Genomic DNA, 24632 nt, shown 5'->3' with positions numbered 1-24632 from the left:
ATGCTCCGAGAGAATACAAAGACCAGAAAATCACCTGCATTTGACTAGTATCTGTGAGAAAAAAAAGTTTAAAAAAATGTCACAGATACTCCAGGAGAAAAGAACCGTCAGTGCACCTAGAACCTGAACTGCCTCTGGTGTGTTCTTGCTGAAACTAGCCATGCCACTATGTCACATGCATCCTTCTCTTTCCCAGATTCGGTCTTCAAGGACAAAACACACAGCAGGTCCCATTTTTACACCTGTTCATTTTCATATCACAGAGCTTATTAAAGGTCTTTTTTCCACTACTACCTTTTCTTTTTCCACTACTCTTTTTTCCACTTCTACTTTTTCCACTATTCTTTTTTCCACGACGACAATAAAATAGTAAACAACTGCAAATGACCTTGCCTACTCACTAACAGCAAGGAATCAGTGAGTGATTGCCCCTTGTGATTACCAGTTCAGTGGAAACAGACCCCCTCATTCCTCAGTATTACTGAGAGCAACCAAATGCGCCTGAGGTTAAGTTTTACATCACCATTCCCCACGGCGTCCCATTGAAGTGACGGAATGTCACTGCATGACTTTCAGTTTCCAATGGCATGTTTTTCCAGTGAACAATATGCTGCTGTCAGCCAAGAATAGTATGGACCAACCCTCAATAGCCAGTTGCAATGGATGGCAAAGCCAGCCGCAAAGGGGACTGGGAGTCCTCACACAGCTACGCAGGCTGTTCAAAGAGGTTGCAAAAAGATGCTTAGTCGGCACCAAGGGGTGGTGGGTGGCCTTTATTTTAGATAAACAACCGTGTTACTTGAGTGCATCAGCTGGGAGTAACTGTAACTAATTACCCCTATGTTAATTAAAAGGCTGTGACTAGCTCCTTGCTTTGGCCAGACCAGCATGGGGAGGCGTGTACAGGCGGCTCAGAATGAAAGAATATCCAAAGTTAACAACTAACAAGAATTTTTTGAAGGTAGCAATGGGCTTTAGCTGGTTTCAACCCACAGATTCCTTTCCTATGACTGGGAACGCCCACCATCCTAATGGTGAGTGCATTGTAGGCATCAGCAGTGGAGATCAAGTCAGTCTTGGGTTAACAATGGAAGATGTATGGTTTTGATTTGTACCAGCACCAGGTAATTCACAGGCTTGAATGATGCCACAGGCTAGAATAACTGACTGGCATGGACCAGCTTTCTCTGAGCCAGGGCCCATATTTGGTTTGTTACAAAAAAAAAAGGATAAACCTGATTTAAATGCAATTTTTTATTCACCAGATAGATAGAATGCATAGAGAAACATAAGAAACATATTTTCAACTGAATTGTTGATATCAACTTGAATTGTGCCATGTTTCAGCACAAAGGGTCTTCCCTTGATTTCTGGACATCCTGTTAGTTCCCACTCACGCTTGTCCCTTAAAGAACTACATTTCCACTTATGCACAGAGCAGCAATATTTTAAATTAAATAATTTTAATCTTCTATTTTCATTTTTTGTTAGTAACTTAACTGAATTAAGTGCACTTACAAATGCATGCAGCTGGACAGCACCACTCCCAGACCTGCACTGGCATTACCAGCTCCCATCCCTGCACAGCAGCTGCTCAGTATTTCTCTGGTATTACAGCTAACACACTTCGCTCTGCCTTGGTTCAAGCAGTGCTGAGAGCCAGGACATTCTGCACATCTGTTTGATGTTAGCAAAAATACACAGGAGAAGGAACAACACACGCACAACACATCTGGTTACAATTTAGCATCAACATGAATGGCAATGAATGGGTCTTCGTCTTCATTCCCAATCAGGAAATTAGCCGTGCCATCAGCAGCAACATAAACTTCAACTGCTGTACAGAAGTCACCTTCCTTTTCCCCAGAAATGACATCGCAGTAAGTGCCAGCAGGCAGACCAGTCTTCAGAGTTACATTCAAGGACCTTTGGAAAAGAATGAAGTGCAGTAAGGATTATATGGAGTCTAAAATGCTCTGAAAATCATATTGCAGATCTTCTCAGATGTTAATTAATTCTGGAGCTATCCTCTAGCACTTCTCTGGACGCTGCAGAAACTGTTCCATCACTACACCCTTCAATTTGCTCATCACCCCAACCTACTTCTAAGTATTATGGATGTGACATACACTCACTCTCTTACCACCTCATTCTTGTGGAAAAGATTGAAATACAGTTTTTAAACCTGTCACACCTGGAACATGTCCCCGAGTTTACAAGTTCCCTCACTTCTATAATATCAAAGAGCTGGCTGACCAGGCTCAATGACACAGCCTACTTCAGAACTGGAAAATAGCAAGACCACACAACAAGGCCTAACTGCCAAGAGTGAAGAGTGTGTCCAGTAAAGTGGAAAATTCCAAGCTTAAATTGTCAACAACTGAGGCATTCCTTAGAAATATCTGTTCAAGCTAGCAACACCTGAAAAGGTTTCACGACTGACTAGAATGCTTTAATACATAAATAATAATTTATGTATAATCACACTAAATTACAATTTATTTCTCTTACTTACCAGTCATCATTATTGAAGATGATGAAGCCTTTATTACCACGGCCAAAAGCTACTTGGTTGCTGCCATTGTCCCACCAGTTGGCGAAAGGCTCACCATCCACCACATTACGGAAGATAACCATGTTCCTGAAAACACAAGGCATGCCTGTCACTGTGCCTGCAACAGCTCTGAAGCCACATGCAGCAGGAAGAAAAAGCAACTGCTTTTACTCCGTGTGTCTCCCCAGTGCCCTACCTGATTTGACGCCAGCGGTGTTCACAAACCCAGTCGTTGCCACAGGTCGTGTCCCCGTTGATTGTAACAGACTTGGTGGAGCCATCTGCGTTACTTGGGGGTCCAACCCAGTCATTGACGTCCTGTCATTATAAAGACACGTTTAGAATTCTGACTGAAAACACATCTGGAGAGCACACCTAGATGGAGTATCAAATTTGCACCAGCTAAATCCAACATGGGACAGGGAAATCACTTAACAAACTGAAATGCACCGGACTACTTCTCTGGCCCTACAGACTACTTCTCTTCATCCCCACGGACAGATCTTCAGCATTTCCAGCTCACCTTTCCATTTTCAAAGTGTCTTGGCCAGCGATAACTTGACATCACACGTGTGAAGCCATACGGATGGGCAAGCATGAAACCAACAGCCATTTTATAGAGCCTGTTTGTTGGACAGACAAGGAATGAGACACGGAAGGAGGAGCCTGCCAGAGAAAAGACAGACAAGGTAGCAAAAGCAAGAAGCATCACCCACACAAGAGCAATCCCTTACCTGGCATCCCAGAAGGTTAGAATAGAAGCTCCGCCAGCCCCGTGCCCTCTCTGGTTGTCGTGGTTATCCACAAAGACCAGGGCTCTGTCGGAAGGCACAAGGCCCCCCCAGCCTTCTCCCCAGTTCCTAGACAAAAACACAGACTTGAAGCTACCCTGCCAACTCAGGTATCCAGTGACTCCTCGATAAATTACAGCATCTGCATCCTTACTTGAAGTAGGCCAACTTTTGCCCATTCCACTTGCGGAACACTGTCCCCAGATTTGCACCGTATTTGAATTCTGTCACTCGACCATTTCCAAAGTAGTCACTGCCTTTGATGGGCTCTCCACCCAAATCAATTACCTGGTACAGGAAAGATAAGAGCATTTCTTTCTACTTCAAAACAAAACAAAAAAAAAAATCATTGCCTTAGACCATTGGGTTAAGTAAGGGGCTGTACTTGAGCTAATTCTGATATATGACTTTCTTGCAAAATTGTATGTAAAGCTATTTTCTCCTTTTAGCTCAGCTAAACTATGAACCCATTTTCCCTCTCCATCCTATATCTCTTTATGCTGATGGATCACTTACCCATAATTAAGGCTTGGGCTGTACCAACTTTATATTTAGTATGGTCAGCAATGTCTCTGCTTCCAGCAGCTGGGCAGCCTAGTTTCACTATGGAGCTGAAGAATATTTCTATTTGCTCTAGACTTCGCAGGAAAGATACTATTTTAATAAACGTGTGCAGCAAGTTTAGCTTCTGCTGACTGAAACGAACAATCACCTGCTTGTTCCAATTTGTTATTCAAATGTAAAACACAAATTTGGAATATCAAGTAACAGTTGTTATGCCATTGGAAAATGATGTTTCAGACCATAATCAACATTTATGTTTTCTACTTCAATTTATTATCCAGAATTTAAAACTCAGGAAATGAAATCTCTTTTTTAAACCAACAGAATTTTTACACTTACTTCAATACAGTAAATTTAATCTCAATAAAATTTTCAGGTTACCTAATTCCAGAAGGTCCAAAACAAGTGGGACATTTTGCACATCGATTACCATTCTTAGACAGATTAGATATTTGTAGATAATGGTTATTAAATCTTGAGGATGATTTCTATAGATTTGCTTGGGTTCAGCTCAGGCAAAGCATTGCTTCCCATGTGTGACCAAGTCTATACTATGCAAGCAAGAAGTATGTTTGTAAAGTAAAATTTTAAAATATGGAGATTACCTCCTGGTAAATAAAAGGTTTAGTTCCTGCAGGAAACCATTCAGTGTTTAGGTCCTTCAGCTTGTCTAAAATTGCCTTGACATCCCCAGGCCACATGTGCTTGGCAGCATCGATCCGGAATCCTGCCACGCCAATGCCAATGAGATGGTTCATGTATTCAGCAATCCTGGAGCGCACATAGTCCTTCTCCAGGGCCAGGTCCAGAAGGCTGACCAAGCGGCAGTCCCGGACCTGCACAGAAATTCTGAAATTAAACATTTTTCACCTGATAAACTTAATGTAGTCTTCCACAGATGTTTTGAATGTTCTTGCCTACGTTCCAATGCTAAATAAAACCTTCAGTAGCCTTTGTTCCCTATGCATATCTTTGCCTTGGAAAGTCATCCACACAGAAGCTGCATTAAGAAATTGCATTTACCCCTCTTTTCTGAAACTGAGACCAAAGGAAATTTCCAAATTACAACAAAAGGCAAAAAATGACTCCTACTTTTTCTAACACAAAAAATAAGACAATCACTAAATACATTTTATGAGCTTTAAATTGTCTTTATTTAAAGTACCTAAGCAGTCTGAATCTGAAATTGAGCCACTGTCTCACGTAGAGCTATCCCTTTAAGAAGGGGTGCTCCTGATAGCAACATTAACCTCTGTTATTAATTTGGATGGTTTTACATGAAGCTTTTTTTTTTTTTAATTTTTTAAATGTCTCACAATAAATGAGAGCAAGGAAGTCATGGCACAGGAACAGATGTACATGAAAACTATAGTTGTAGGTTTACCTGAGATATATCATGATAATTCTCAATGTTTCCACTTCTAGATTTACATTTATGATCATTAAAGTCCCAGCCAGAATAGGGCACAGCTGGGAAATCTTCAGTCTTTGCACTGAAATAGCTTCCACAAGTAGCATGGTGACCAGCCCCAGCATTAGCTCCACACATATGGTTGATTACTGCATCCACATAAATGTGTACCTAGAGAACAGTATTCACATAACAATTTGAGAAAGCTGCTTCCCACAGCACCACTAATTAATGCTCTCTCTCCCATACCTCCTGCCCAATCCCCCTATTTCTGCTTGCTTGCTTTGCCCAATATTTTGTTTAATTTTTTTTATTAGCATACAGCAATTGTGATAAAACATGCAGCTCAACAGACAGGCAGATAACACTGCATCCATTTTTTTTAAATGGTAGAATCACTGCTTGTCTATATCCTTTCATAGTAAACACCAGAAGGTTTTGAAAGTACTTACTCCAACATTGTTGCACCTGGTCACCATGTCTCTAAATTCAGTTTCATTTCCAGATCTTGTGCACAGCTTGTAGCTGACAGGCTGGTATCTTTCCCACCATGGTTGCTGGGGGTCAGTAATGATAACATTTTCATTTGGAGGTGAAATCTGTGAATAAAACAGTGGCACTTGGTAACAGGACACTGATAATGGTTAATTTGTTTGCCCAGTATTTTTAGAGAAAAAACATAACCCACTTACATCCTCAGTGTCCTCTGATTACACTGCAGTGGACTGGAAATAAAAGGTTTAGGCCTGGCCTTCAGCAGATAGAAACATACTATAAAAATTAGGTCCATGGACAGAACGTCCAAATTATCTTTGTGACTGCAGACCTCAAAAAGAACATATGAAATTGAAAAAGTAGGTCAGCAGAGGAAGGAACTGACTGCATAACAACTGACGTAACATCCTGCCTTTACAATTGATCCAACTCCCCATATTTGTAATGTTTCAGGTGAAAGCATTCTTGACCTAATTCTTGTAAGTTTCCAGGTGAATTATACCTCTTTTACACACTTTTCAGGATACTTTTTAGGCAATAAGCTTTTGCTGCTACCTCCAAGCCTGTGGGCATAACAACCTGATCCCAGCACTTCTCAGAAAGATCCCTATAGCCTCAGCTGCCACACCTCCCTGACCAGCCCAGCAAGTCATCATATGAAAAAAACTTCCTGAGACGCTGCCACAGAATGGATTAAAAAGATATACAGGCATAGACCACAGTCTGAGAAATCAGTTTAAAATCAATCTGGTCTGTGTGCCTGGACAAAAGGTTGCAAAGAAAAGATGTATTATTTGAAAACTACGGGAAAGTTCTCTCTCAGGCCAACTTGCAATCTCTTGGGCTACAAGAGACAGGCATACTTCACACCAATTTTTCCTGAACAATGACAGGCAAACTGAAATAGTTTAATAATTAGATGGCAGGTGCCATGCTACCCCACCCAAGTGCCAGTACTGGTTCCACAGAACATGTCTGTTGTTCAGACAGAAATGACTCACACAGAGACAACTTCACCAGAACCTGTGTTCAGTTCACTTCTGCCTGCTCACACCAGGTTCCTGCAAAGAAGGGTCTCTTAGTGGCTTACTGTGACAGTGTGCTTTACAGAGCGAGACATGCCAGTTTGGGTGAACACAATGAGCAGCCTTTTGCACTTAATTATTTAAAAGCTTCAGCACTTTATTCTCTTTGGGAGCCCTTTTTTTCAATCATAGTTTTATTTTATGTTTATCTAGCTCTTAAGAGCTTCCCTTGATTTAAATAATATCAAGCAGATAAACATAGGTTACTCTTCACAGCAGTAAAAAAAATATTTAGTAAGTGATGTGCAATTCTAATTCATCTAAATGTAATATCACAGAGTGCAAAACATGCACTTTGGAGCAATGAAATAAATTCATGCTTACTTGATGATAGTTGAAGAATGTATTTGTCAGCATTTACTACTTCCCTTACCAATTTCTATTTTTTTTCTCAGTACCTGTCTTTTGGTGAATTGAACATTTTCTGTGAAAAACAAATTATCATCTGTGTAGCAATTTTACTGCCTACTGATAGGAACAGACATACCTGAACTCCTCCAAATCCATTAGGAGCTAAGTAGCGTTCACACTCCTGAGCAATATCCTGCCAGCGCCATTCAAAGAGATGCACAATAGATGTTCTCTTAGGGAGGGTGTTGGGGTTGTACTGCCCCCAGCAAAATCCTACAATTAACAGAACAAAATAGATACCCATCCAGTGCTTTGGGATCAGCTGTGCTCTTCTCACTGTTTATGTTTCTGCAAGAGGGTAAAGTACAGATTAGAAAATAAACATGTAAAAGTAAACACCCATCTCTGGTATCCTATTTATTTAACTTTACTCAATTGTAATTTTGTATGAGAAGTGGATTTTATCTAAACTATATCAAACTCTCATACTAACAGGTTTGCTACACAAAGGAAACCATTCCTTTTCCTGATTTAATAGGCACTTGGGAATGCACTACCCAAAACTCCAATCTGCTATGATACAGATACCCAGACATAAATTTATGCAAAATCTGACATGACTTCTACAAAATAGTCCTCATTTTTGCTTCAAGGAAAGGATGGAGTGGAGTTCCCCTCTTTGGAGCAAATTTAGGTACAATATATACCAGTTTATAAAGTGTAGAACCTGCCTTCCAGAGCCCATTGCTATCAGCTGTCACTGTTCTTCACAAGCAGGCAAAGTTATTTAGAATTAAGCATTTGGTTTACTTAGCTTGCTTTTCTGCTTGTGAACAAAATAACTTTAATACAATTATTTATTTATGGATCTTCAGTAGAGTATACAGATAAATTTCAGCCACAAGCAGTTGCTCTGCGTGCTTGCATTCTCATGAAGGAATGCTTTTTTGCCCTGACAGGAAGAACATACATTAAGAGAAAACGAGCTAAGAAAATTCGATCTCTGACAAGAGAGGCCATTTATCAGATTGGCAAGTTTTACTTACAGCAGTAAATACACACAGCAGTAAATTACACAAAGCAGTAAGGATAAGGTGCCTTGACCCAACCAGCTCCAAGGCCTAGTGCTTAAAGGAAAGACTCAATGTGGATTTCTCTGAGATAGGCTCATGGCTGCTCTGGCTTCAACACAAGCAATAAGAGAACGGGATGTTGAAATCCTCACCACACTCTGAACGCTTTAGCTTCAGAATGCTTTTAAAACACAGAAAAATGGTAAGATGTCTGCATTCCCACGCGGGATAGAGCAACACTAACTGCAATGAAGAGAACTTGGGAGCAAAGTGTCTCTGCAGGGCTCTACTGCTGTCTTGGTCAACCGAGAACTCGGGTCACCTTGTCTTCCGCCGGGTTACAGCCCGTGCCGTGAAGCCCAGCCACTATCTCCAGCATACCAGCAAGTTTTTGAATTTGCGGGAGCTCCGACGCAGAGCTGCTGACACTGCAGATGCTAAAGGCTGTCACAGGGAAGCGCAGCAGCGGCCCGAACGATTCCAGCGGCTCCCCACAGAACGCCCCTGAGCAGCCCCGTGTTTCGTGCAGGCGAAGCAAGCCCGCCCCGGCCGCGCCTTCGGAGCTCGGCCATGGCAGCGCCGAGCACGCCCGGTGCCCGGGGCTCCTGCGCAGCGCACAGCCCAAAGCGGACGTGGAGCGCGGTACCTACGTGCTGGGGCCGCCCCGCCGCCCGGACCGTGCCCGCACCGTGCCCGTGCCCGTGCCCGTGCCCGTGCCCGCACCGCCCCTTCCGCCGGGGCCGCGCCACCGCCCCCGGGCACGGCGAGCCACCCCTCCCCGGGCACGGCGAGCCACCCCTCCCCGGGCACGGCGCGGGACGCGGCCAGACGCGCTGGCCTCGCGAAAAGTTTCACATTACACACCATCACGCCCATTCAACATAAAATTTCGTTATGGAATATATTTGTTCCTGAGATTTGAAAATGGAAAGTTCTCTAAACATACATTTCCCGCACTTTTAAAAAAAAGTATTTTTGTCCTCAAACACAGCACCACCTTGCTGTTAACCTACATCGGCGCTTTGAAAATTCAATTGTGGGCCTATATGCAATATTTTAATAAGTTGGTCCTGGATGTGTAGCTCAACATGGTGTTAGGACATATTGCTGCAGAACCATAGACACACTTAAGTTGAAAAACTTAAGGAATGAACAAGCAACTACACAGTCCCCATGGGAATGCAGCAAATAAACTAGGAAGTATTCCAGTAAAAGCATTTTAAAGTAATCTGCAAAACCAGTTCATATTGAAAAAACCAGCCAAGATACACTTATGTTGATCCAGCCACCAATACTAGTGATTTAGACTGTTTGCAGCTGGAATGACAACAAAATAAATCTTTTACACCAGCCAGCTCCCACATCATCAACTATGATTTAGTCATTCATGGAATAACTTTTTATTTATGTCTACTAGCCTGGACTCTCTTGCCAATTAAATGTCACTGCAATGTTTCCCACATGGTTTTAGACAATTTCACTAACCTGCCCAGGATGTAGCAAATCCTACTATGTGACCACTGTTAGTATCACCCTTCATCAGGGCAGAGATCAAATCTATACCAGTTTTAAATGTTACTTTGGTTTTAATAACTTCAGTCTCACTAGCAACAGTTTTCAAGTTGCAGATGAACAACGCAAGTTAACTGCTGAGGAAAAACAGTGCCTAGTCTCACAGTACAAATTCAGGCCACTGTACCAGTCCTACTGCTTGGACTCCAAGACAAGATTGTCCCACTCAAAACCCCAAAAATAAAAGTCAAAATGAAGACAAGGCAGAAAAACGAAGAGAAGGGAAATAATTTATTAGATTTCACAAGCAAACTAACATACATTTCTGATGTAAGTCTTGTGATATTTAAAGATATGTGGAATCTTTAAGACGAGAAAATTTATTCTCTGCCTTATATACTTTAGAAATGCTACTACGCACAGTTCAAGAGTCCTGATGAATACACTGCTTCTTCCCCAGCTCGATAACACTTGAAAGAGATGGAACACAAAAGGGACCTGGAACATCACAAAGGCATGTTAAAAGTAAGAACTACTAGAAAACAGCAGTGTTATACTGGCTTTTGACAACTGAATTGAAAGATGCTTAGTATTTTAAAAAGTGCTTAATATCTGAAAAAATACAATTTAATAGATGCAAGGTGTATTAATTTTATATTACAGAAAGTTAAACAGTAATGTAATATGAAACCCAAAAGAAACATATAAGTCACTAGCAACAACACTACCTCAGTGTGGAGAGCAATCGATCAAAACCCAAACCAACAAAAAGGTAGCAGTGATTAATAGTTTGATTATTAGTCCAACTCCAAATACTTCATTGCAAAATATTGTTAATTTTCTTCTTTACTTAAAAAAGGCAAAGTAAGGAATGTATAAACTAAATCAACTACAGATTGCTTCTCATATACCAGGACAACAGTAATCATCAAATGATCTAAAATACTGGTCAACCCCTTAATATTAAGACTGCTCTACAATGTACTTTAGCCAACATATTATTATATTAATATGTATTTAAAGAAAAACAAGGTAACTTGGTCAGTGTGAGCTCCGCACAGCTTCACACAGATCAGCTTGTATGAGCTAAAACTCTTCCTTCCACTAAGGAATGGGACCACAAATTAGTAAGGTATATAACCTCTGAAAGACCTTTTAAGACCAGGAACCTTTACTGTGTCTATTCACACAACACAGACAACTCATTGGTTTCTTTTTTTCCCCTGAAAAAGTCTGCTTGTTTAAAAATTATCAGATTAGCTCAAATTTAAAACATGTTAACTCCTCCCCACACCTACTCTATGTGAAAACTTAAGATGCAGTTGAGTGCTACAGGAAACATTGCACAAAAAAGGATACAACAAGAAAGGATACACTCTGCATGACAGTATTACTGCAGTATTTACGCAGGAATGTTTCTAAAGAAGAACAGCAGAATGTGGTTTAATTTTACTTGATTCTCAGTATTGCACACACACAACTTTATGCTACCCAGCAAAAGCAAATATGCCTCTGATAAAATACAGTTCTAACCCTTTATGAGATTCAATGAGGGCTGATGAGTCCATCAACACTAAACTTCATATGCAAAAGTAAATACATTTTGGTAACTTCTACTACTAGGACACCAGCAGATTTTTCCATTTCTTTCAAGTTTTTGCCATTTTACAGACTCCTTATTTCCATCAGGTCCAAAACCCAATCATGTTTCCATTTAATGCTGGCTTTCAAACTACTTCTTCCCCATGAAAAAGCTGGAGATCCCTCAAAATCAGTTTTTTCTACATAACTTTTCTCCCAAAAAGTTGTATTTTAGCTACAGGAAAAAGTTACTCTAAATACTAAGTGAACTTTTTTCCAGTCCATCAAAAAGAAGACATTTCAGCCAGCAAAGAGTTATGTAGTATTTTTATAAACCATATGTATTATTTTCTCAAAAAAGGATAAAGCCTTTGTAGAAAAAATTAAAAAAACAAACAAACAAAAAATAACCACAGACTCAGGTTTTTATCATGGACTTTTGCATCTTAAATCAGCATCCATCAGAATATTTCAGCAGGAACATGCAGAAATAAGAGTCCAGCTTAATCATTAGTTGGGAAATGGAACAAATATTTTTCATTAAACCTCATGGATCCTTAGCAATCTGTGTAACTCCCTGGCCCATTCTATGATTGTGACACATAAACAGTCAAGGTAAGGGAGAAGTTCTGCCCATGGCACATCACACCAGTGACACCTGTAGGTGTTAACTCATGTAAACTTTCAGGTGCACAATTCAGTCTTGCCTAACTATGGTTTTGCTCACTCTAGAAAAAGCTTCTGAGTTGATCACCAACGTAAGAACTAATGAGTACCTTGTTATTTTCTTTATGCAATTCAAGTATTTAGCATGTTTAGTGAATTCAGAAATAATGTACAAAATTAGTTAAAAAGACACTGAATTCCTAAAAGAATAAAAGTGATAAGGCTTCATCTACCAGGCTTTCCAATAGCTAAAATGTTTCATTTTTAATATAAAGAAACCCTAGTAATCTTATTAGACACTAGATAACATAAATAGGGTTTTTTTCCTAATAAGAAAGGAGTGAGAAACAAGACTTAAATATTCTCATAAATAGTTTAGCCAAGGCTCGTTTCGCTCTTTTCAATGACCAGTACAGAAGTATGCCTACAAAAAAAAGTGATGTTTAAGTTGACAAAATACAGATTTGCAAACCACAATCAGTAAGACAAAGTAGGAATTAAGACCAAATAGCATCTCAGCTACAAGGGAAACAGCCTTAAATATAATCTGATTTGAAAAATCCTTAGACAAGGGATAGAACGAGGAACCTACAATTAAAGTAGCTGTTAAAAATAGAAATATTATCATCACAATAACCACAATGTTAGCTTTACAACCAATCTGTAAAAATCAAAAACAACTCTTCACATCCTTTATTTCAAATTCAGATTCTCTTCAGAGTAACAAGGATCAAACCTCCAGATTAAAAACACACCATGGATTAAGTACAATATTTCATAAGCACTCAGTTTAAGATTTCAGTTATTTTGTTTTAAGCGGAGGCGTAACCAGAGTGATCTCCAACTGTAACCAGACATTAAGTTCAATGCCCTTTAAATTTGATCTAGTTCATGTATCAGAGGGTGCAGATTGAGAAATAAGTGCTTTTTATTCTTGCATCAGTTACTTTACATGGTAAATTGAGAGTTCACGATGCAAATGTTTTCAGGCCCTGAAACCATTCAGTTAAATTAGAAATTATTTTCCTTGACTTACTCCCATACAAATGAAATACTCAGAGCAGGTAGCAGTGAAGTAAAGCTACATGATAAGAAATGAAGTTAAATAACAATTAACTTTCTGCTAGATGCTACTCTCCCGTCATGTTTAAATAATGCCAAAAATCAGGACCTACACGTTCTACAACAAAGGAAGTCTTGATCAAAGCAACATTAAGCAGCACTTTCTGACACAATATCCTTCACTAATTCAGACAATTTTAAGGGATGCTGCAACAGCACTAAGAACTCATTTTCCAAAGTTAGCAAAGCTGAAGATGCTTTACAGCTAGCAGAAGTTTATTACTGGATCCAGTTCTGCAGGATCACTTTGCAATGGCAAGGACAGGAGGGAAGGAGCTAAGAGGCAATGCTTTTCAACACCAATCCCTGGAAGATTACTAAAAGGTAAGTGGCCCAATTCCATAGAATCATCCTCGTCAACTTCCCAGATTAAGGCTTAGAGAAATGGACAAGTGCCCTACAATATCAGGATTAGGAAAATATCAGTCTCTCATTTTTTAAACAGAAGAAAACATTTTAAACTTACACCACCTATATACCTTGCACTTTGTTTCTCTGATATAAGCACACATTTAAAAAAAGAAATTTGTATGGAAAATGTCCTCTCCATCATCAGTATTCCTAAAGAAGCCATTAAAGAGATAGTAAAATAAAAACAAACAAACACACTAACAAAAAAGCTGCAGCCCAAATCTTTATTTTCACTTTCAGGCAGAGTCCATACCTTGTGCAGTGTTCTACTTTTTTCTTTTCCCTTCACTGGCATCCTGTTTTGGTCTAGCTGAACGAGCAAATTGCTGAGATTCTGTTAAGGACTACAAGTGTTTCTGAAAAATAGAAGTCAATCAAGAAAGGAAAAAAAGATTACTTCTGTAAATTAGTCTAGAAAATTACCTTTATCTGTGAATCAATTCTACTACAATATCAAGTATTATAAAAATAGTGTCTGAGTCAAAGATTAGGACCTCAGTGACACACAGTACAGACAATATCAGAGAGCCTGTCCAAGGGTTTGCAATACCAATTAAATAAGAAGAACTAACTGGAAATGGGTTAGATGCAAACAGAGTAACTACAGTAGGATAAATGCTTGATATTTACAAATTTCAATCCCAGCATGTCAGTTCTTAACTTTGACATCTCAGTATTTGGGAGGAAAAGTAGTAAAAGCAGCAGATGGTGGGGTTAATGTAAGTATAAAAGAAATGAAATTACCTATGAAACATTTAAGTGAAAAATAAAATACTTACAGACAAAAAAACCAGTGCTATGCAATCAAAAAGTGACAGTTCCCGCTGGAAAACCAGCCTAGAGACCACTGACTCCAATAGGAACACTTCTTATGTTCTTGATTCTGTAAACACAAACCTAACCAAATCAAAAACCTTGTATTCAATTTAAATACAGTGGTCATACAAGCTAAATTATCTTTTGTATTGTCTTTGCAGGATCAGAGGTAAGACCAGAGAATTTTGTTCTTAAATAAAGGACTTTTACTTTCCTATTTTACAAGAGGTGCCTCTATTGTCTTTTCAGCTACCATAAACCAACAGAACACCGTGTTATGCTGACTGGTTTTCTTCAAGTATTTCCTCTTTTGCAGAGCACTATGACAGCAGAACTAGAGATTGACAGAGGTTACAAAGAATATAATGTAAATGCTTGAAGAAAAGGATACAACCACCATGGGTTTTTCAAATAAGACATATCCATTTGCTTCTTTTAACGCCTTAGCAGCTGCTTTTTCATTGGGAAGTCCGATGAAAGCCTGTCCCTTCATCCGGCCTTCTTTCATCAAACGGATATCAAACCTGGGGCACAATGCAGAAGTGGAAATCACTCAGGTTTAACAAACCTTTCAGATTTCACAGCACAAATGTCATTCTTACGCTTCAAGCTGGAGAAATAGCAGAAACAGAGGCAAAGCCTACAAGCAGGAATGATGTCCTTGGAGACCATTTTGCCTGGGAAAACCATTTACTAAACAGAAGTATTAGACTGCAGGATGGCAAGTTGTTGCGCAGTACTACTAAACAGGACATATGCAAAATGATCAGATACACACAATCACCTACACTGTTCCTTCTGTGTCACACAGCCAAGAAAAGCAAATTTGGGCACAAAAATATAAGGGCAAAATAATAGTCTTCAGTCACTGTTCATAAAATAATTCTATTTCTATACTTGTGATAAATAAATATTTTCAGGTGTAACACATTTATTGTTTATGCAGAAATATAAAAAAGTAACGATGAGTACTTTTGAAATCACGCTTTTCAGCGGTGTCAGAGAACTTAATATAATAAGTATCAAAGGAACTCACATATTGCGTTCCACCTCTGATTGGAAGTCAACATATCTTCCAAATATGAACTTGAGGTCCTGAAATTAAAGTGTAGGTGTAAGAGGAGAGCTAAGAAAAAGCCCTTTTAACAGATATTTAATTTGCTTGTTTACCTACCTTTTCTTGAACTTGTTTAGCTAAATTCTTCACATATATCCTGCAATTTGGATCACCTGGCTCATAGTTTTTGAACACAGAAAATTTTTCCATTTCTTGAAGACAAAAAAAATAAACCACGCTTTAGCATATTTACTTTGCGTATTTGCTCCGTATAAAATAATTTATGATTGATTAAGAAAATAAACACTTATTTAAGCTATTTGTTGCAACAAATCTAAAAGTTATTACCAGATAATCTTTCTCACAGTTATACCTTCTCTAGAAAGCCTGTTTTTTTCTAGATCCTTTCTAGAAATAAATTCTGATGGTATTTCATCATCCTCCTCTTCAGTTTCCATTTTATCATTTGAGCTAGGAGCTGGGAAAATCCTTCCAAAGCCTGTATTGTTGATTTCTTCTGTGGTTGCATAAAGGTCTGAAATTTCAACAAATGATATAAGTGGTTTGTACATTTATTCACAACAGGATCAAGAGCCGGCAAGAAAAGCATACTCTTCTCAGCAGCATTTTAATAGAGCAGGCTTTGTAAGGCAATTTGAATACATCCTTAAAAATGTGTCTTAATCAGGAGTTTGACAAAAGCACCTGCTCTGTACAGTCCTATAAAACCCCATGTAGCACAAATAAAGGCCATGGCACACACTAGGTAGCATGAAACCATCCTTGCTGTTCAAGCCTGTATCCATTTCAATATTTTGCTTTAAAGAAAATGCATATTACTGTAAAGTACCAAGAATCACAGATTGACCATAACCCTATAAAAAGCCATCACACCTCATTGCTATCAGTACCCAGCATTTTTACAGCAGTTATTACTGCACCACGGAGAAGGAGTTGGCAATCACTCAGATGCTGCTCTCTAAGAGCTGGAAAAGGAAAATCTGAAATTAGCCCAATATATTAATTTACACTATAAAATACTGAGAATGCTGGGAATCTGTACCATTTGCATCCTAACATTTAAAAAACAGTGCAATTCACCATAAACCTACAGAGCATACAGGATAGAGACCTTTAAACTCCTCTGGATCCTTTCCAAAGCTTGTAAGATTGGAAAAACAGCAAATGCAAACATGATGCAACTTGGTGTTGAAAACTCCAATATAATAGAGGAAAATAATTTCTTGGCATAAATTTCAGCACCCTTCTACACACCGAAGCCACGTGGTTTTAACATTAAATGCATTTTAAGTACAAACTGTCTTACCATTTTTTTCTTCTTTTTCTGAGTTTATCTGAAGAACAGCTGGGATCTCAGTACTAATATGAAACTCTATTTTTTTATGACCTACATGCTGCGGCTGCTCAAAGACATCTGAAGGTGACAATGTAGGGTGCAAGTTACTGTTTAAAACAACAACACGTTAATTAAAGACTCGGACAGTGATGAGTGCATGGTCAAACACAAGATTTCTTCCAGTAAGATTTTATGCTGTTGTTTAGCACAAACACATGTTCTCCATTTCATAGTTTTCACCAAATAGAGTTCAAGGTGACTAGAACACTGCAAATACAGTAGGTATGTCTGGCAGTGCAAACAAAACTAATAATACCGCATTACAATACACACAGACATTTATTAAAAACCTCAGTAACTTAAGTATGAAAAATAACTGGCCTTGCTGCTGCTCTCACCTAGTGTATAAAATATACAAAATTTAAAAAAAATATAGCAAATTCTCCATTTGGAGGAAGCAGGCAGCTATGAGTCAAAATGCATTCACAATCATTCATCAGAACATAGAAATACTGCACTGCTGTCTACTGTGGCACAGAACTGCAGATCCAAAACCCAAACTTATTTAAACCAAGTTAGTTTCTATCCTTCCAGTATCATGCTCTTAGCTTAGCATTTTATTTTAAGAAGCAGCCCAAACAATAAATCCAAATTGCTTCTGTCACAGCTGTGATGTGAAACTAGTTATCTCTTTATGAAAAGGAATTCCTATTAGTTTGGTAGAAAGAGAAACCCAGAGCTTGAATCAGACACACTTTACAGATTAAGGCTGTTGAGCAGACTTTAGCTCAAATTAGAGGAAAATTTGGACCTTTAGAGCAATAAAACCAATAGGATAAGGAATAAGGGAAGTATAAGGGAAGACTATCTCCATTACCAAATTTACCTATCAGTGAAGAATGTTTGTGTTAAAGAAGGCACACTAAAGTAAATATGATACAGAGAACACAATTTAATAAAAAGTATAATCTGAAAAAGTGTGAAAACCACAGAAAAAACCACAAACCTGTGGGAAGTACACACAGGAACATTCAACAGGTCTTTAATTCTTTGCTTTTTTCTAACGCCACGTTTCTTTGTGTTTATTGGTCTTTTAGGCTGAAGGGTTGCTAATTCCATCAACTTGGTCATTCTATTTTAAACAAAAACAAAACCAAACAAGAATAAAACAAAGTGGTTTACAGTTTATTTGAAAATACTAATTTTGAAAGCCCTCCCCGTTTCCTTAAAGCCCTTGACATAGAACTTTTCAGAAGATAATTATAAACTAGCTACCTTCAAACTGAAACTGCAACACACAATCAATATACACAGAGAACTTAAGGACTGACCAAAATTGTAACAGGTCCATGATGCCCTTCCTTCCCCAAGCATGTATCTCGGTGGGACACTGAAGCTGTGAGATGAGCTGTGATTTCCCAAGCTGAACCTGATTGCATAACACAATTTCCACTCAACAGGGGTACCTTTTTCCAAATTATTTATTTTTCCAAACAGAGCATAGGGACTTTCTGATTTACTTATCAGTTTAGACAGCAAAAAAAAGCTGCTTTTTAATTTAGTGTTAGTTTAAAGATTTAAAAAAAAATACACCTATGATGTAATTCAGTCCCAAAACTGCAAGAGAATTCTCAGCAGAAACACTGTCACCCCTAGCAATACACACTGATGTACATGGAACATTTTGGTAGTTGGCATGAACACACAATTCGGGCCCAGTAGTCAATTTAGTAAAGACATGGAACAATAAAGACTTCAGAAAATAAACTAATTACTGCTTCTTTATATCTGCACTCTTCAAGCTGAGTTTTTTAGTTGCGGGTTTTTTTTGGCTATGGGAACAAACGATAATTTGTACACCAATAGGCCACTTTCCTTTTCTTACTGCATTTAAACCAGCACTGTCCTTCTGTACTCTGGAGTTTCTCTAAGCATCTGGAAAGATTTCTACATACTCTCTAATAGATCTACTCTACTACATCTGCTGAGCCAGAAGCTAGGAAAGTAAAACTACTGCTTTCAGCAAGCCCAAAACCTTGCAAATGACTGTAAAATACATACCTCTCCTTTTCCTCATCATTATCACTTTCATATTCTGATTCATCCCCACCAGATAGTTCTTCTTCCTCTTCAGGCAAAGGAGGCTCTTCAGGAGGCAGAGGTGGGATTGGGGGAGGTGGCACAGGCACTGGTAAATACTCTTCATACTAATTATGGGGAAAAGTTAAAAATACTAAATGTTTTAAAAGCAAAAAACCCAAATGTTTACTAAATAAAAACAGTCAAAACAATAAATTATAATTTAACAAGAAGTATTTTCCCAAAGCATGCTTATAGGGGTCTAGATGCCATTCTGATAAACTACATTACTAATGAAAAACTTTCCACAAGCAAAAAAAAAAAAATTGCCACATTCTGAAGCACAACAGTGAATGTTTTCATTCTTTTAAGTTGAGGTGATAGTAAAATATAGCAATCATGGTCCTGGATTTTCACTTTGCACTCAGCTTCAAAAACTTTCCCGAGAAGAATATGGTCAAAACACACTAACAGGTTTAAGCTCCAAAGCCACCTCAGTTTCAACAGTTTGAAACGTTCTTGTACTGCTGCCATGCACGTACATTTCTTTGTTCTACGTACAGCTGAAAGGATTTCTTTAGAAGACCAACACGCATATCATACTCAGTGAAATGCAGAACTATTTGCAATCCTTCAGAGATTCCTTCAGCTTTTAGAATTTTTTCTCCTACCATGCTGCTAACATTTTAAATTGTGAATCCATTCTACAGTACTGAAAACACATATTTAAAAAGTTACCATGGGAGGGCGAGCAGTAATTGGTCCAAAAGGTGGAGGAAGATTCATTTTATTCATTAGATGAAGAACCTGAAATGATTCAAAATAAGTAAGGTTTTCTTTAAATAAATAAGTAAGGTTTTCTTTAAATAAATGATTGCTTGCTTATTTAAATTATAAGTTCCTTGCTAAGTAAAACAGCCAATCACTCCTGGCAGGTGTAAATCAGCACAGTTTTAATGTTTGTGAACAATGTGAAACCTGCACTTGAGATCCAACACTAATGGTCAATATATGCAACACCCTAACAAGGCTAATAAAAAAAGTACAGCATTTTCTCAGAACGAAATTCCAAGTACTCAAGTCACACCTAATTAGGAAAAGCACATCCAGTTAAGTCTTCAGTGTCAATTAAGTAAGCTACCTCTGGTTAATAAAATCTCATTACCTCAAAAGAATAAAAAACTAAGATTGGTTAACACTATCACAGAAAAACCAACTTAATATTTACTATGACAAAAATAATTACATCTGTGGATAATTAAAAGAAGGAAAAAACAAATGTTTTTAATTATATACTCCTTTTTTCTGTTTTTTACTTACCTGGACATAAAATTTGGGCACGCTTGCCAAGGCATTTGCTATATTTGCTAGAATTGCACTTGAAGGTGGTGGATACAAATACTTGAGGCAAGAATTGATGGGAAAAGTGAGGCTGAGGAAAAAAGATTAAAAACAAGACACCTTAACACTACTGCCACAGAATTACTGGTAACAATTAATGATTACTAGAGGCTTAACTATTGATTACATCTGAAGTAACACTGAAATATTACTATTTCCCCTAGAATAGTTTTGGGCCTTTAATAGTTTACGATGCCTTTAACATCAAGGAGTAGTCCCCAGTGCATGATTTACTGGGCTTGGGCATAATGGAAGTATCAACACATGTAGAAAGCCTGAAGTAAACAGTAACGATCACCATGTCCAAAACCAAAAGCACAGCATAGCAAGCTGTACAAACATCATAAACTCAATGCTCAAAGTGCTGTGTTAGCTTCCAAAAACTTACTTCTTCCTGTATACAAAAATGCAAATGGAAGCTGGGGAGGAAAAAGAAGAAACACCTGGAAAATCAAGTCAATGGTATTCTTCTGTTAACACTGGGACAACCTCAGCCCTCCAACCCCCCTGAGATGGCAATGCATAGTGCTAGAAGGCTGTTCTGCAATCCACAACTTCAGAGCTCAAAGCACCAGTCACTACCCAACTGAGAGGATTCTAAACTCCAGGAACTGAAACTTCATCTTTATGACAACTCCTACAGCTATGCCTGTGGAACAGTAGCATACAAGGAACAAAACTCTCGTTCAACAGTACAATAACACATTTCAAAATAATCTGCAAGACAATAAAACAATTAAAACAAATAAAAAACCCAACACTAACCCGTGGTTGGGTGCAATTCCATTCTCTATTTTAACACAACTTGGTTCTATCTTCTCTTCTTCTTTCACTGGTTCTTCTGAACTGAAAATTAATTTAGTGTTAATTAAAACGGGGCAAAATTTAAGTGCCTTATGTAATATATAAAATATGCATCCTCTATTAATAAATATAACAAATAAGTTAGCATAGGTATTTTAAAAATCTTTTACCAACTGTATTACTACGACTGTCATCAATTCTTCATAATCAATACATATGGATAATTACAGTAATCACAGTCTTCTAAAATAAATATGTAGATTTAAGTAAGCCTCCCTATATTCAAACACACCTGACTTAAATCCACTCACAGGAAAAGAACTGAAATTATTTATCATGCACTCTGCTCAGAGACTATAAATTCAAAGGTGTTAATCTATTGATTTGTTCATATTCAGAAAGTGGAATAAATAACTTGAAACCTCTACTGCAGTTCTTTTAATTAAACACTATCACATATATTTTATCACTTATTTATACATTCCACAGATCATGACGCAGTTCTAATGGGAGGAATGCAGTCATCCACCTACAGATCTGAACCTGTTTGGTAAGACTTCCACGTGCTTACAATTTATCCTAAAAGTTAAAAGTACTACCAAATCATCATGAATACAGAATTCCCTTTCCCTGACCACAAACCATAAAACTATCATGCACATACCTTTTGCACTTGTCTGAGACAGAAGGCTGGCTAAGTACTTGTGAACTCTCTTGCTCCTTTGCAAATTCAACCACTAATGTGTGACCTAAAAGTTTCAGCTGGTGCAATCTTGATAAAGCCTTCAAGTAATTATAATAGAGAAGAGAGAGAAAGGGAAGAGGAATAACATGAGAATTATTTTAAAGCGTAGCTGTTTTTCCTTTGATTGGTACACTGGCCATAGGATGCAGTCCCAACAGTTCTGCACTGTTTGAATCTTCCCAGCCCCGTTTTTAGCAGCATTTCCTGCTGGAAATGGAAGGAAAGGGATAAGGCTGCACAGCCAGAACCACTGCATAGTTCAGTCACCAGAACACAGCAGCAAGGCTGCAGCCTTAACAACCAGACTTACCACACAGCCTAGTGGATCTCTGGGATTTCAAGTAACCAACCTTTTGCTCATGAAGTACAAACATGCTAAACTCTGTCAGTAACAGACAGGAATTTCAAAATCAAAAGTCTAACAGTGTAAGAAGATCCAGCATTCTTCAATCCAGAACCCAACAGGATGCTAACAACTGACAAAAACAACTAATTCACACCTGTTCACCTCACACAGTCTTTGTAATGCTTTGAGGGGTCCTTTAAAGCGTGGCCTAAAAAAGCCAGAAGCAACGCAAAAGAAACTATCCCAAGGTATAAGAGGGAAGTTCTGGACACAGGCTCTTACACCAGACTAATACTTAAAAACCATTATTAGTATTACCTTTTTGGCACCTATACACCCCATTAACATGATAGCTTTCTTATCAAAGTTGGGCATTCAAGACATATTTGAATTGTGTGTATCACTAGGGCTGAATTTTACGGCAAATACACAATTATGCAGGAGACAAGGAAACTCTGTTTGGTTTATAGTTTGTAATAAATGCACACACATCCTAAACAGGGTTCTGATCAGTCTCAGCTCCTGTAAGCTTGCCATGTTCTGTGTGACAGCTGGGATCAGATGACTTGACAAGCCCCTTTCAAAGCCACCTTTCTTAGGACTCTACAGAAATGTCCAAGAATTTCATCAAGTCCTGCAAGCAAATCCTGAAACAGAACTCTAATACAACATTGTGCTGCTTTGTTTCTGCCTAGCACTAAGTACCAGATGATGTGTAAAACAGAGCACTGGCAGTTCAGAGAAGTGCTTTGCTAAAACATTCACTAACAAACTCAATACAAACCTTTGCAGCTGCATTTTCACTGGGAAAGGTAGCAAAAGCAGTATGTTTCTGGAAAACAAACAAAAAAAGTTATACTGTGCTCAAATCAAAAGGTAAGAGATTGGATGTAAAATCTTGAGCCACAAGCAATTTGTTAGTTCAAGTTTACATATTTGAAAGCTTCCAGACAGGAGTCATCTACCTCCTATTTGGGGCAAATATGAAGGACCATAAACATTTTTCTAAAGAATTTAGGAAAAGTACTTCCTGTAGTCAAAATTAAGACAGGAACTCGGCAGTTTGAGGAATACAGGACAGGTTTTTTTATTCTAGAGAGCAAAAGCCATCCTACACTGCAAGAAAGTACATATGGATAAAGAGGTCTAATCTCCTTCCAAAACAGAGTATTTATTTCTGCACCTGACAGAACATTTTCATCAAAGCAACTCCTAAATGTAATACTATTTCTGATACAAAAGTTGCAACTGCAGCGCTCTAAATGTTTGAATGGTTTCTAGCTTTTCCCCCTAGTTTTCAGGTTTTCAAAGAACACTAGCTTTCCAAATTAAATCAAATCCTCACAGAACACAGAGTTTATCTCTAAGTTAAATTTGTTTTAACAAACTTTATCACTTCATCTTGCCACTACATGATTCCGTACTCAAAATCATTGTAACAAAGTCAGTATATTTGATATCCTATAAAGAAAGTATGACCCAGACAAAACAGGCATACATCATCCATCTGCAATTCTGCAGAATACAAGGCTCTTTACAAACAGCACTTGTCACCAAACAAATACATCCATGTTTTTTTTTTTCTGAAGGAAGAAAAAAGCAAAACAGAGATTTCAAGAGACACACCTGTGAAACTGGATCCCTACCCGTGCCGAGGCCCTTCTGCTCTGCTTTCCCACCCCTCACTGCTAACAGCAAGCAGCCACAGCCGCGCGGGGACAGGAGCCCGGGGACAGGAGCTCGGGGACAGGAGCCCGGGGACAGGAGCTCGGGGACAGGAGCCCGGAGCTCGCTGTCCCCGAGAGCGGCACCCCGCGCCCGCCCCGCTCGCAGGCTCAGCCCTGCCTCAGCCCTGCCTCGGCCCGCCCGCCCTCACCAGCCGCCCGTGGTCCGCCAGGACGCGCACGGACACGGCCCCGAAGTGCTGCAGCAGGTCCTCCTTCTCCGCCGCCGTCAGCTCGGCAGGCAGGTGCCGCACCAGCAGCGTGCGCCCGCGCCGCCGCGACACACCGGGGTGCGGCGGGACGCCCGGGTGCGGCGGGACGGCGGGGTGCGGCGGGATAGCGCCCAGCCCCGTGCCGCCCGCGGGTCCCGGGCCGCCCGCCCGCAGCTCCTCAGAGCCCGGCGCCGCCATCGCCCGGGCCGCCGCCGCGCGCCGCCGCAACCGCAGCGCAACTCGCGCGAGAGCCGAGGCGGGCCGGGGCCTCAGGTCTCGCGAGACTGGCGCCCCCGGCGGCGGCGGGAAGCGCGCTGAGGAGGGTCCCGCCCCGCTGGCGCAGAGTCCGCTTGGGGCAGTCCGCAGTGATGCTGCCAAGGGAAACGGGACGCTTCCTTTCCCCTTTAGCGCCTAGCAGTTTGTCTTCAGACCAAATCCTAGTAGGTATGGCTCTCAAAAGTGCCATCTCCAAAGC

General features: G+C 39.4%; 2 protein-coding genes across 5 annotated transcripts; both read right to left on the bottom strand.

Annotated features, from left to right (window-relative positions):
- Nucleotides 1-1239: 1239 nt before the first annotated feature.
- On the bottom strand, nucleotides 1240-10398 carry LOC146433990 (pancreatic alpha-amylase-like). Of its 3 annotated transcripts, none has more exons than XM_085068231.1 (11): nucleotides 10258-10398; nucleotides 7388-7599; nucleotides 5773-5919; nucleotides 5294-5491; nucleotides 4515-4745; nucleotides 3500-3633; nucleotides 3289-3414; nucleotides 3078-3177; nucleotides 2751-2872; nucleotides 2516-2641; nucleotides 1240-1926 (listed from the first exon to the last, which is right to left on the bottom strand). In XM_085068231.1, exons 2-11 carry the CDS (start codon nucleotides 7553-7555, stop codon nucleotides 1737-1739), a joined length of 1542 nt encoding a protein of 513 aa, XP_084924357.1. In that variant the 5' UTR covers nucleotides 7556-7599; nucleotides 10258-10398; the 3' UTR covers nucleotides 1240-1736. The 3 variants fall into 3 exon arrangements, with proteins under 3 accessions (XP_084924357.1, XP_084924356.1, XP_084924358.1); XM_085068230.1 differs by lacking the exon at nucleotides 10258-10398 and adding an exon at nucleotides 8975-9115; XM_085068232.1 differs by lacking the exon at nucleotides 10258-10398 and adding an exon at nucleotides 8647-8842.
- On the bottom strand, nucleotides 10107-24396 carry RNPC3 (RNA binding region (RNP1, RRM) containing 3). 2 transcript variants are annotated; one of them, XM_085068227.1, is made up of 15 exons: nucleotides 24098-24396; nucleotides 23006-23053; nucleotides 21795-21913; nucleotides 21092-21172; nucleotides 20246-20357; nucleotides 19664-19732; nucleotides 18908-19053; nucleotides 17853-17978; nucleotides 16817-16953; nucleotides 15863-16024; nucleotides 15607-15701; nucleotides 15469-15527; nucleotides 14824-14956; nucleotides 13870-13942; nucleotides 10107-11254 (listed from the first exon to the last, which is right to left on the bottom strand). In XM_085068227.1, the coding sequence occupies exons 1-14, from the start codon at nucleotides 24353-24355 to the stop codon at nucleotides 13883-13885; spliced, it is 1605 nt and encodes a 534-aa protein (XP_084924353.1). In that variant the 5' UTR covers nucleotides 24356-24396; the 3' UTR covers nucleotides 10107-11254; nucleotides 13870-13882. The 2 variants fall into 2 exon arrangements, with proteins under 2 accessions (XP_084924353.1, XP_084924354.1); XM_085068228.1 differs by having other exon boundaries at nucleotides 10107-10334.
- Nucleotides 24397-24632: the final 236 nt, after the last annotated feature.

Source organism: Lichenostomus cassidix, chromosome 8, assembly GCF_008360975.1.
Source record: "Lichenostomus cassidix isolate B80296 chromosome 8, HeHo_3.0, whole genome shotgun sequence".
Lineage (NCBI taxonomy): Eukaryota > Metazoa > Chordata > Aves > Passeriformes > Meliphagidae > Lichenostomus > Lichenostomus cassidix.
Note: the sequence above shows the minus strand (reverse complement) of the source record. Positions and strands in the feature narration are given on the sequence as shown.